The sequence below is a fragment of the Sinocyclocheilus rhinocerous genome, unplaced genomic scaffold (assembly GCF_001515625.1).
Source record: "Sinocyclocheilus rhinocerous isolate Xijiao unplaced genomic scaffold, SAMN03320098_v1.1 scaffold1131, whole genome shotgun sequence".
Taxonomy (NCBI): Eukaryota; Metazoa; Chordata; class Actinopteri; order Cypriniformes; family Cyprinidae; genus Sinocyclocheilus; species Sinocyclocheilus rhinocerous.
The window spans coordinates 636142-648924 of NW_015638568.1; the positions used below are offsets into that span (position 1 = coordinate 636142).

Genomic DNA, 12783 nt, shown 5'->3' on the forward strand with positions numbered 1-12783 from the left:
GATCCCAAATGCAGACATGGTTTTATGTTTACGCGGCGCGATGCAACGCAACGCATAAAAAGACAGTATAAGTCATTATAATCCGTAATTATGTCCCCACTGGATGCAACAAATGCCTCATTTATAATGAGTTTTAATGTTTTTGTCTCGTTGCTCCGGCCGGGACATGGCATCACTATATGGTAAGAGGCGTAACATTTCCGTCATACGCTTGAGGAATTCGGTCAATCAACAACGCACTGGATAGCTGGCCAATCACAGCACACCTCGCTTTTCAGACCGATGAGCTTTGTAAAAATCGACGCATTTCAGAAAGGCGGGGCATAGAGGAGAAACAATAATGTACAGTATGTGGAAAACTTAAACCGCATAAACACATTTCATTACACCAAATACACAAAATAATGTTATTTTTAGCAACATCATATGACCCCTTTAAAAAAAAAAAAATTTACATTTTACTCAAACTCATAGAATTTTCAAGTGTTCTCTTTGAGAGAACTTTCTTCCTGAGATTTTTTTCCATAGCTATAAAGAAATTTATGATACTACATTTAAAAAAAAAATTTGCACACTACATACTGCATAGTACATTGTTCTTTTTTCTATTTTTGCTTAAATAAAGGATGCCGTACACAATATTTTGTGCTTTGGACACTCACCTCCAGACTCCAGGCACAAACATAGCGCTGACGTTCCACCCTGAGCCGAACAGGTTGAGTGATTTAGAGAAGCAGTCATTGTATATTAATCCAGTGTAGACTGAAAATATACCCATCAACAGGATGATGTAACGGCCCTCGAAAAAAATGTTCCAGATCTAAAAAAATAAATAATAATAAAGTAACAATGTTAATCAAACTATAACAAAATTAACAAAAACAGTCAACTAATACTAGACTAAATTACTTTTAACAACCATGTCTAAATGAATTTCAGAAGAAAATGAACACCGTCATAACAGCAAGCTGCATGTACCTCATTTCTGGTTTTCTTCAGTTTGCAGTCATTCTCATAGAGAACCATCCACAGAGCAAACAGCGCCATGATGATGCCATGCCCGAGCCTTAAAACGCATAAACAACATTTCATTACACCAAATACACAAAATAATGTTCTTTTTAGCAACATCATATGACCCCTTTAATACACACACACTCAGGGCAATATTCAAACCTCAACAGTACCTTAGAGCCTGCAATATTTAAATTATATATATTTTTATGTTCTTTAGAAAATCAGCTACACAAATAAAGACTTCATCTTGAGGTTTAAAAAAGGAGAACAAAATTGCTCATTTTGTTACGAGAAGTCTTTATAACTGAGGGAACATTCTCCAGATTCCCTGACTCTCCAGAGGAGGTTGCTGACTGAGAACTGGGAGCAAGCAGCAAATTTCCTTAAACCGCAGTGTACTCCTTTCAGAGGGGGGCTTTAACTTTCTGCCCGCCAACATGTCCCCGCCTTGCACCCTGTTGCCGGAACAACATATTTTCACTATGGGTCACTAGCGGACTCGGAGTTTGTTTAGCGATTACCAAAGACACACACAAATGAAGAAATATAAACAGACTCCAAAATAACCCTGAGAGTATTAAATCATTGGATTGTGCCAGAACATTATAAGGATCACATTTCAATCATTCGTTTCTGTACAAGCATCAAAACCACGCTTAAACCAACATAACCAACTCTGACAGCAAAATTCCACCTCAGAGCACAGAGTTATCACAATCACAAGAGAAAAGTGATGACAGAGAAAAAGAAAAGAGGGAATAAAGATAAAAAATATAAGAGACTGAGAGGTGAGGAAATCAGACACAGCTGCAGTTAGACATCTAGTTAGAATCATATGGTCACTAAGAAGTTGCCCAGGATTCAGAAGGACGCAAGCATAAGCCTCTAGTGGTATCACTGGTGTTAGGCTTTCACCGCCAAGAACTAAGAGAAAGGAATGGAAGGGGTTAGAGAGGGGAAAAGCATTTTACATTGAATCCTTTTAACAACGTTCCAGGAATTCTAGCATAATGCCTGTGGACAGGCCACAGGAATGCTTAGCAGCCTCATGGTTCCCAAATTCACGGGACCAGGAAAATGCTCCCCCGCCCCCCCCTCTGCTCTTCTATGCAGTGCCCCAGAATGGGTCATGAAGGGTGGGGAGGAGAGACACCACCGTAAGGGATGTAATTAAATATCTCTCATTCCTTCAACCATCACCCTCTGGCACAAATGGATGCTGGAAACAAGGGCATACCATCTTAACTTCTGAAATTCCCTGTGGCTTTTATGCACCTGTACCAGAGCACAAAATTACTATGAGCCCTGCAGGGTCACAAACCAATCAGAACTGACATGAGAATGCCTTTAAAAATTCCAATTCAGTTAGAGAATTCGTAATGAATATGAATGCAGAATTGCAATTTGAATTTTAATGTAAGACAGCACATTTAGAATTAATCTAAATTCATATAACTAATTTAAAAATCCTTTAAGTTAGAAGGTTATACAGATGGAATGCGATAGATAGACAGACAGACAGACAGACCCATAGATAGAACAATAGAATGATACAAAATAGATAGATCCATCAAAATCTAACAAAATTCTATTTAAATCACCACTTCATACCAAATAACACTTATGTGAGTCCATGAGGGACTCCACATCAACCGAGGCCTGGCTGCTGGTTCTTTCCACCCCCATCCCTTGGAGCTGAGAGGAATTTGGGAAGGCAGAAGATCCAGAGCCAGAGTTGAGGCATGCGGCAGCCCCGAGAACATGCACTGCTGGGGGGCCAGCCTCACCACAGAGGCCAGCAGGCCTCCCACACCAAGGCCAGCCAAGGGTTCCCATCGCCACAAACCTTTCCTAATATAATCTACCAATATAAGACTCCTAAATATAGAACTGCAGCGTGCCGTTTATAATACCTACTTCTGATTCCTCACAGTCTATTTATTAACTGTTGTTGTTTTTTTGTAAAATCACTCTTCATATCTTGCTAAAATAAACTTTGACCTCCACATTCTTCACATTTTGAAATTACATGGTTTGGGAATGACACTCAATTATGTCTTAAGGATGTCATTTATATTCTATAGTGCTTCAAGCAACTCCTGCTGATTTCATGTTTCTCAAGTCCAGTTCTTATGTCATACATTTTCCTGTACTCCTCAACATTAAACTGAAGTGTTATCTTGCTTCCTGACTACAAAATACCCCTACTTCCATTTGTATAATAATATGTATGAAGGTAGCCAGGCATTCTTCATGTGCTTATTCTACACATATGTTCATTTCCCTATGACAGATGAACCCACTCTTTCAAATCTCAGCCATGACATCTGAAAATTTCAGGTAGGCATTTCGGTTGAAGAATCAACTCTACTTGATAACCAAACTCAAACGCATTTAGCACTCCAAACAGCAGTATCCCCCTGCTGTGTGAACATGGCTCACGAATTAAGTCGTTCATCACGTCAGTCCTCCATCCATCCTTTTACTCTTCATCATCTAAAGCACTTTGAAGCGGAGTCTGGACGTTCTTCTTTTCTTTTTGTATTCTTGTCTTTTCAGATAGGAGAGTGAATCCAGGTTCCAGCCTCTCACCAAATCCCCTCCCAGAGCTTCCGGACCTTTTCGTTGTCTATCTCCATAAGGATTGACCCGCGGCCCCATCCCAGGACCTGGGAGACTGGGACACAAACGGGCCCTTCAGGTTGATTTATCGGGCGTATTCAGGGCCAGGCACGCAGGGGGACAGAACGGTTCTGACGTCTCTGATCACCAGAACAACCCCTTGAAAAAGCCACCTCTTGAGAGAAGACTGCACCTCTACCAACTTCCATTGGATGCTATTTAAATTATAATAACAATAACAGTATTAATAAAGAAAGATATCTTTGTAGAAAGTCATGCATCATGACAGCTCAAAAGCAAAACATGACATTAAAAAAAGCTAAATGTCTATTTTGTTCATTCTTTTCTTCAGCATCCTCTTTTCTCCTCTCTTTAAAAAAAAACAAAGCAAAACCACACAAGCGCCTTCATGGTGAAGTCAGGTTTAAAAAAAAAAAAACACTAAATGGAAAACAAGTAGCACTGCATCATGATGGCAGGAGGGACAAAACAGAATTGTTTTAGTGGAAGAAAGAGCTATCCGTCACTGTCTGTCAGCTCATTCATCCAGTACTCCCTGAGCATCCAGCCCATCCGTCATCCCCTCTCAGTCTCTGACACCCGCCCAGGTTGGCCACTTCGGCAACGAGGGAGGGGGTCCCAAATATGGACCCTTATAACCCCGCTATTATTGTTTCCCATTCTCTCTAGATCTCGGAATTCACGAACACATGCTGCATTCTTCTTAACGGCCTTTTTTCAAACTTTCATTTGACGTGTCCCCCCAAAAAAACTGTAGTTATGTTTGATAGAACTGATTCACAACCAGATATAATTATTTTATATTTTTTAGGTTGTTGCCTATTTTATTTGGGCAGAAAGTTGAGAAGGTAGAAAATATTAAACAAACAGTGAGAGAAGTGGGATCGTAATCGAACTTGCATCTCCCAAATGTGCATCACTGCTTTTCTAGAACTGGCGAACAAAACTGATATATCAATGCATTGCAATAGTTTCTTTAACAATTCTGAATTGATTCACAAAATTTAAGAACTGATTTAGATAAGTTCAGTGAGATGCACAAACACTAACTCGATCCCTTAGCTGTTTTTTGGAGTATGCAAGACGTGAGCAGCAGGACTGTACATGAAAGCCACAATGTTGCAAAAGAACAACTGTTCAGTATAAAGAATATTCTAAGATTTTGTTTGAAACTCGTTCATTAAAATAAAATCAAATGGGATAAAGTTTCTAATATTTTATGATGACAATACTGCCCTAGCAAAGGCAACAAGCAGTAAACCAAACAAAACAAAAAAAAAGATGGTTTTAAGTGTGGGTTTTGTAGTTACTACAATTGTCTCTAAATCAGAGCATGGTTGATCCAAACCTATGAGATCTGGTCATAACTCCTTACAAAATGTCAAGTTGCTGTATTTTGCCTTTGTACGACAGAATAAATCCAATCAATAATCGTTTCTGGACAAAGATAATGATCGTTTCTGGAAAAAGGCTACCTGAGGCAGAATAGAATTGCGAAACGCTTACATATGCCCACAACATTCATGCTCTGAAGTATGCATGTTAGGCTACAACAGATTAAATGGTCAAATGAACTGCAGCAACAAAATCTATTCTGTGCTAGTAAAGTGCTATCAAAATGTCCTCTAAACATAAATAATGGGATGAGAGAATAATGACTTGGGCTGTTGCCTTTCTGGTTGCAACATCACCTTGATGTTCTTCTCAGTGTGTTTCAGTTTGTGTTTTTCAAACCAGAGCACAGGCCAACGTTTCCTATAAAGGCTCCAGCTCTGCAGTGTTCAAGAGTGCAGAGGTGCAAATGGGATAAGATGACCCATGAAGAACCATCTAAAAAAATTCATACCTTAAACCGAACAGGAGGAGGTCTTGAGGCCACCTCCGCACCACAATGGTAAATACAAAAGAAAGCCCTGTTAGTGACTACGCTAAGAAACCTCTCGAGGGATAAGCAGGAACAAGCGGTCAAGACCTTTATGCTCCCGAAACCAGCTGAACTGAACAGGAAGCAACTCATGATGCTCTCTCCCTTTGAGTGTTCCATCGCCCACTTGTGGTGTCGTACAGGTCAAAGAGGCACAGCAGACATGTGAGAGGCCAATCTCAGTTTAACAGAGCCTTTTGTGGGCTCGAGATAAAACTGCAGTGGTATGATGACTGATAACCTTTAATTAAGAAAAGAAAGTGATTAGAAAGCATTCCAGTATATCACTGATAGTCCATTTATATGTACCCAATCTTAAACAAAGAGATTATGAATTGCGGTAACACTTAATTTCCTTAGTTGATGCACTGGGTATAATTAACAAAATCATTAACAATAGTTCAATTAAACCCTACTAAGACTGAAGTAATGCTTGTTGAACCACAAACTCAATATATTCCTGTTAGACTCCTTTAGGGGTACAACAGCTTGTCACTTGGGCAGTACCCTCAAAGGGACATCTTTGTACTTATTCACCCCCAAAAGGTTCATAATTAATGTGCACCTTTTAGGGGTACAAAGTTGTCCCTTAAAGGGTACTGTCCCAACTGTTGCACCCCTAAAGATACAACTTTTGCACATTTTTTTCCGGACATTGCTACCATCAAGATGCTTGTCCACACCAACATTACACATGTAGACTGTTATGCCCTTCTTTCTTCTAAAACAGTTTCCAGACTTCAATACATTCAAAATGCAGCAATCAGAATACCTGCACTTCATGGTTTACCCATATTTAACATTATTTGGGCCTGCTTATGATCAAGCATATTGCACATTTTTTGGGCCCGCTTATGATCAAGCTTTATACAAAGATCCTTATCGTTTCTTGACTTCATTGGGTCTTCATATCCCCCTCCCTCCCCACAGCAAAGACACGTCCAAACGGCTGATAGATTTAACCATAGACATATAGTCTACGCATTCAAGTGGTTACACTATTTTAGTTCTGTATTATTTCCTAAGAACCAACCTTGAAACCGTAAACACGGTGACCTCATTCACCAAGACTGTGTATGTGAGTATGGAGGGAGGGGCCTTTCTTTTTACTTGAGTGCCATTTTGATTAAAGGTCAGTTTGGTGGTTTGAGGCATGCAAATACATGGGGGGACATCCAAATCAACAGGACATGGTCTCTAAAGATGAAAGCAATCACTGACATGGTACTTATCAGGCTGCTTGGTAAACCAAAGGAAACCACACCAAAACGGTGGCATACGGTGTGACCGACATGACCGTTTTATGACGGAGGTCATTCTCTCTCTGCCTGTGACCTCTGCGCTGGCAGAGGATCATGGCAAATCCATTATCCAGCCGGGGTTAGGCACTCAAAGGCAGTTTTAGCTGTGATCACATGCAAAACTGTGAGGAGAGATGATCCAAGCAGGACATTCCAGGGGCTAAATATCACGTTATTGGGGTCACTTCAACCCGTGGACATGAAAAACAACCAACGGCAACAGTGTTAAAGTAGCCCAATTCCGCGGGAAAACCACGGACCTGGCAACACCGGATCCAAGCGAAAAATCTCAAGCACTAGCCAAAAGTGCATACTCTTCTCACCTTTTTCCTCTAACTTTCACCTCAATCTCTAAGAAAGTGGCGTCAAATGAAAAGCTGGTTACAGCAGACACAGCATTGTGGCATAATTAGTCTCCAGTACAAATTAGGAATTTTTTAATTGGGCCACAACAGAATGAAGCACAATCATGCAATCAGGTTTAAGGAGGCTTATGAATGGTCATTCAGCTTTTGCTCCAGGTCAAACTTACTCTCGCACTCTTTGACATCCACGTTGAACTGCTGCAGGGCTCCCATAGACACTTGCCTGACATCAGCCTCCAATAGCAGCTGCAGCAGGGAGGTTGAAAGGTGTTTACAAGCTGACATACATGCCGTCTGAGCAACCTTCCCCTACAGAGAAAGAACGAAAGGGAAGGGAGAAAACGAAGATATGTGAGGTTCACATATGGGATATCTTTCACATACAGCATGACCCTCTACAGCAGGTGGTAAAACTATGGCCATTCATTTGAATTAAGTTTGCATGTTTCTCCCCTCATTTTTATCCCTGTCAAACTGAAACTCGTGTGATACCTTTCTTTCAATCGATTGGCAGAATCTGCTGCATTCTGGTCTCTTATGTAGTCTCCATGAACACACACACACACGAGACACTATTCATATTGTATTTACAACCAAACAAGACCATGAATACAAGCAATAACACAAACATAAAAAGTGGAGCTTAGCAGCACTCTGGTGGACATTTAAGCCGGGAGAACCGCAGTGCTGTTTAAACATCAACACACATTCACCATCACACATGCAGATACACATACAAATTTAAGCTCCAAGCCGAAAACCTCAAATATGCCCTTGTCTGCCGTCCAGCACCTTCCTGACAATCAGGCTAATACTTCAGGGGAGATCCAAAGCTATTAATATGACACTAAACCTGAAAGAAAATAGCAGACTGGTGGGCCAAGAGTCTATGTGGGATTTTTATCTGATGGGGTCAAAAAATAAAAACAAAACACCATTATACAAGAGGACTTCCTGCACACTGGAAACACTTGGGCAATAAATCTAGTGAAAGGAGGGATGAATACACAGTAAATCCGTAAGAGAGAGAGGGGCAGGTCTTTTTTTATCCTTTTTTTGTCCATGTGAGATGGGTAGAGAATGGAAGGAAAAACAGAAATCAAGACAATGCCCTCTTTGCTCCGAAGTCATCTCATCCTTTCCTCCTCTTCCTTTGTCTCTCTCCATCTGCCATGGAAATTCCACTGTAGTAATTTCTTAAATGGAAGCCACTAGCATTAACTAACTAACCAATGCTCAGGTTAAACAAAATAAAATAAACACAAATAAGGTAATAAAATCAAAAAATAAAAATTAAAGCACAATATAATAAATATATATTTTAATATAAGATAATAAAAATTTAAATAAAGTCATAAAATAAACTAAAATGAAGTACAAATAAAAGCTTAAAAACTAGTTAAGCCACGCTGAATATGTCACTGCATTTGAAAACAAAATATCAAACCAGTTGGCATCAGAAACACAAATGATGTGTGAGACCAATTCTCAACTAACTTTACTTTTCTGAGCCAAATCTAACCAACTACTCCAAAGTTTTTCACCACATTAACTACGGACATGTTTTGCACTTGCACCCTCTTTAAAATTAATTCCACTTGGCTATATATAAAGATATCTAATGCAATGAACCTCATACGGTTTTAAAAATGTTTACAAATACTTTTCAAGGTCACTTCACATTGTGAGCACATGTGCCAACTGCTGCAGCACAGCCACGACATAAGGTTGTTCTTACAGAATCAAGAGGGAGAGAACTGGGGAGGATCGGCATCTCCACATCAGTTGGCCATATGGCTGTTTTTTTAAAGTGACGTGACATGTGGCCAAGTATGGTGACTCATACTCGGAATTAGTGCTCTGCATTTATCCCATCCAAAGTGCACACACACACACCGTGAACACACACCCGGAGCAGTGGTCAGCCATTTTTGCTGCGGCGCCCGGGGAGCAGTTGGGGGTTCGGTGCCTTGCTCAAGGACACCTCAGTCGTGGTATTGAAGGTGGGAGAGAGCGCTGTACATTCACTCCCCCCACCTACAATCCCTGCCGGTACGAGACTCGAACCCGCAACCTTTGGGTTACGAGTCCGACTCTAATCATTAGGCCACGACTTCACTTAGCCAAAAGCTTCTTTGTACACAGTCGTATAAAGTATACAGTACACACACACACCTGACCGACAAAGACCTGAATGGAGGTCAGATGGGGTCAAAAGGAAAAGCTCTCCCTTCCTCTCTCACTCCAAAAAGAGGAGGATGGAGGAGTGTGATTGTGTCCTGTGTGGGGTCAGGTCCCATGTGTAATTGCTCTAATCCATCTCCAGCAGCTTCTGATAAACCTACAGCCTGTGTTAATCTACAGATGACACGGATATAATGAGTAGAAAACAGTTTAGTGTGTTCAACATGACCGGTGCATAACAAGGCTTAACAAATACCACAGAACGGTCAGCACAGCTACACATATGTACACACATTGCAGTAGTATTCAGCCAGCCACTAATCAGGCTGAAGCACTAACTAGGCGATTATAGATGATTAGAGTGCATGCTATGCACTGCAGTGATTAAAAAATAAACACACTTGTTTTCCGGCCTACCGTCTATGTATGTGTAATAGCCGTAATAAATCACAGAGGCAAAAAGTAGTACGGGGTTTGTTGTGTCTGGTCCTCATGGTGGAATGAAGACACACGGATACCTGTCTCCTGCTGGGGACATTCTAATCACTCATGAGTCATTTGGTCTGATTGGAGGCGTTTGTAAACTCAGTGTGGTAAGCTTTGATTTTTTGCAACAAATAGAGTCATTACTGATGATTGCACATCTTGGAGGGGGTGAATAGATATTCTATTTCCTTGCATTGATCTGTAATTTATATGTGCATTCATATTTTCTGCTGTTCAATTAATGAAGAAACGAAAAAGTTTCAAGCCCTCAATTCTTACTGGACAGAAGCAAAGAAAATGACATGAGAGCAACTGAGATTGATTCATTTACATTTCAAATTTATTTTATATCCGAAGCAAGTCATAACATAATATTATTCAAGAATAATACAAGAATGAGTAAAAGGGAGGAAGGGAGAAACAGAGTATGCCACAGCACAACGCTAAAACAGAAATGTAAATTCAGAAGGGTGGAAAAACAATGACAATCCATATGGATTGTGACTGAAATGCCACCGAAAATGCAGGAGAGACCAAGTGTGTCCATGACCACTTAGTCATTTTCCCTTCACTATCCAGCTTAAAAATATTACAATAAAAAAACGTAATTTAATTATTTATTTCAAATCAATTAATTTATCGGTTTTTGAATAAATTTGATTTTGTTCATTATTTCTGCTTATTTTTATAGATAAACTGAACTATATATTGAAGTAAAAACTACTATACAAAAAACACAATAAGTTATGTTCCACAATAAGTTGGCTGCCTTTAAAGAGCCTAAAATAAATTAGTTGTAATGACTACAGTATTTCAAAATGTGGAAAACTAGATGTGTCTAAACTCTTGAAGAGCAGTGCATGTATCACACTGTATCAGAATGTGAAGAAGTTTGATATGAACTGAAAACTTGGTAAAGAACCGAGATAGCATTTCGGACATCACAGGCGAATCAACTAGTGATTAGGGATATGCCGGTATCAAATTTTCATGTTGCGATTAATTGCTTAATCTCAGATGCATCCATTTACCGGCTTCAACCAGCCATGTTTAAATCTGAACAGATTAGCTACTGTCAACACTTCAACACAGGAGCCTTCGTTCAAAGATATGTGTTTAGGGTCTGATTTAAACAGTTCTGCTTCGTATGGCACACCCCTCTCACAGTAGCACATTTGTTTTACAGTTCAGGGCAGGGGGATGTTAACAATTAGCTCAGGGGCTCAAAAGAGGGAGCGAAATTCAAAAAAAAGGAAGAAAGTAGGAAAGGGTGAAATGAGTGAACAGTTAGAGGCCGCTTGCACTCCTCCTCTCCAGCCCCTTAATTGAACAAAGGTTCATCAAAGCCCTCATTAAAAACTACTCAACAGCAATTGGCTGTCAAAATAAACAGAACACACAGTACAGTGAGACAGAAAGAGAAACGGTAATAAAGCCAGAAAGAGGGATCAAGAGGAAGAGGAATACTAGAACAAAAGGTTCTGGACAGTGGGCCAATGATACATTTCTTAATAATAGTATGTTTGAAACGTCACAACACTTCTACAAACAACCCCAACACACACCACATGCGAGCCCTGAAAAAACTCAGCAGAGAGCGCAGAGGTTCTCTCAATGCGCTCATATTTCAAACGCTCCCGCTTATTTATGCAACACACACCGATCCCTGTTTGTAAAAACAACGTATGTACACTCACGACATCCTAATGAGAAGCAGAGACTATCGCTCGAGGATAACCGATGCCTGTCTGTGTTGATTACGCTCTGGTCGGAGGAAGGGTGATAATATGTTGAACTTCCCGACACCATGCTGTACCGTTCCAGCATTTCACAAACACAAAGGGAAAACAGAGACGGCAGCCAATGAGTTTGGAGCTCAAATCAGATTTTAAGTAAATAATGACAAATAGTGTTCCTCTTACAAGGTGTTTGATGATATTGATATTGAAGGCCTCTCTGTTACCTCTGGGTTTCCACAGCTACAGTACAGTAGGCCAAGAAGCAAATCAGAAATCCAACACACATTTTGACACCTTGCTTTGGAAATGAATAAAAGAGCTGTTTTAAAGGTTTTAACAAAAGCCAGATGAAATTTTCAACCATAAAAATGGATGATACTGTGTGTGATCAAAAGAGCCAATGCACTTGTGGCTCTCACTCTCTGAAAGACTTTTGAAGATTACCTGCCTGAATAAAATCACTTATTCACACTAGCTTTTCATTCAAGTATTTTTGGGATACTGCATTAAAAATGCTAGATGGGAACACTAAGATAAAAAAAAAACACTTTATTTGATATGGATGAATGTTTTATTCAGTATAAAGACATGAGATTTTGTGAAGCGGAATGGCTGCTTAATTGTTTTTGCAATGTTTTAAATAAAATTTAATTCAGAATCAAACTTGGATGGATAAATAACTAATGAAAGTGATTTACAGCAACAAAGCAATCATATTCTACTGTTCAAAAGTTTGGGATCTGTAAGATTTTTTTATGCTTTTGCAAGAAAAAAAGTATCTTATTCTCACCAAGGCTGCGTTTATTTGATCAATACACTAAAACAGTAATATTGTGAAATATTACAATTTAAAATAACTTGCATATTGTTGTTTTAAAGGGGTCATATGATGCTGCTAAAAAGAACATTATTTTGTGTATTTGGTGTAATGAAATGTGTTTATGCGGTTTAAAGTTAAAAAAACACATTATTTTCCACATACTGTACATTATTGTTTCTCCTCTATGCCCCGCCTTCTGAAACGCGTCGATTTTTACAAAACTAATCGGTCTGAAAAGCGAGGTGTGCTCTGATTAGCCAGCTATCCAGTGCGTTGTGATTAGCCGAATACCTCAAGCGTGAGA

The 12783-nt window shown here is 39.7% G+C and overlaps 1 protein-coding gene across 1 annotated transcript in view; it reads right to left on the minus strand.

The window, feature by feature from the left end:
- Positions 1-12783, minus strand: part of LOC107749823 (exocyst complex component 6B-like) — a 74547-nt gene that overhangs the window by 17984 nt on the left and 43780 nt on the right. The window contains exon 14 of the mRNA XM_016565012.1: positions 7418-7559. Within this exon, the coding sequence (XP_016420498.1) occupies positions 7418-7559 (142 nt within the window). The remainder of the gene's footprint in view (positions 1-7417; positions 7560-12783) is intronic.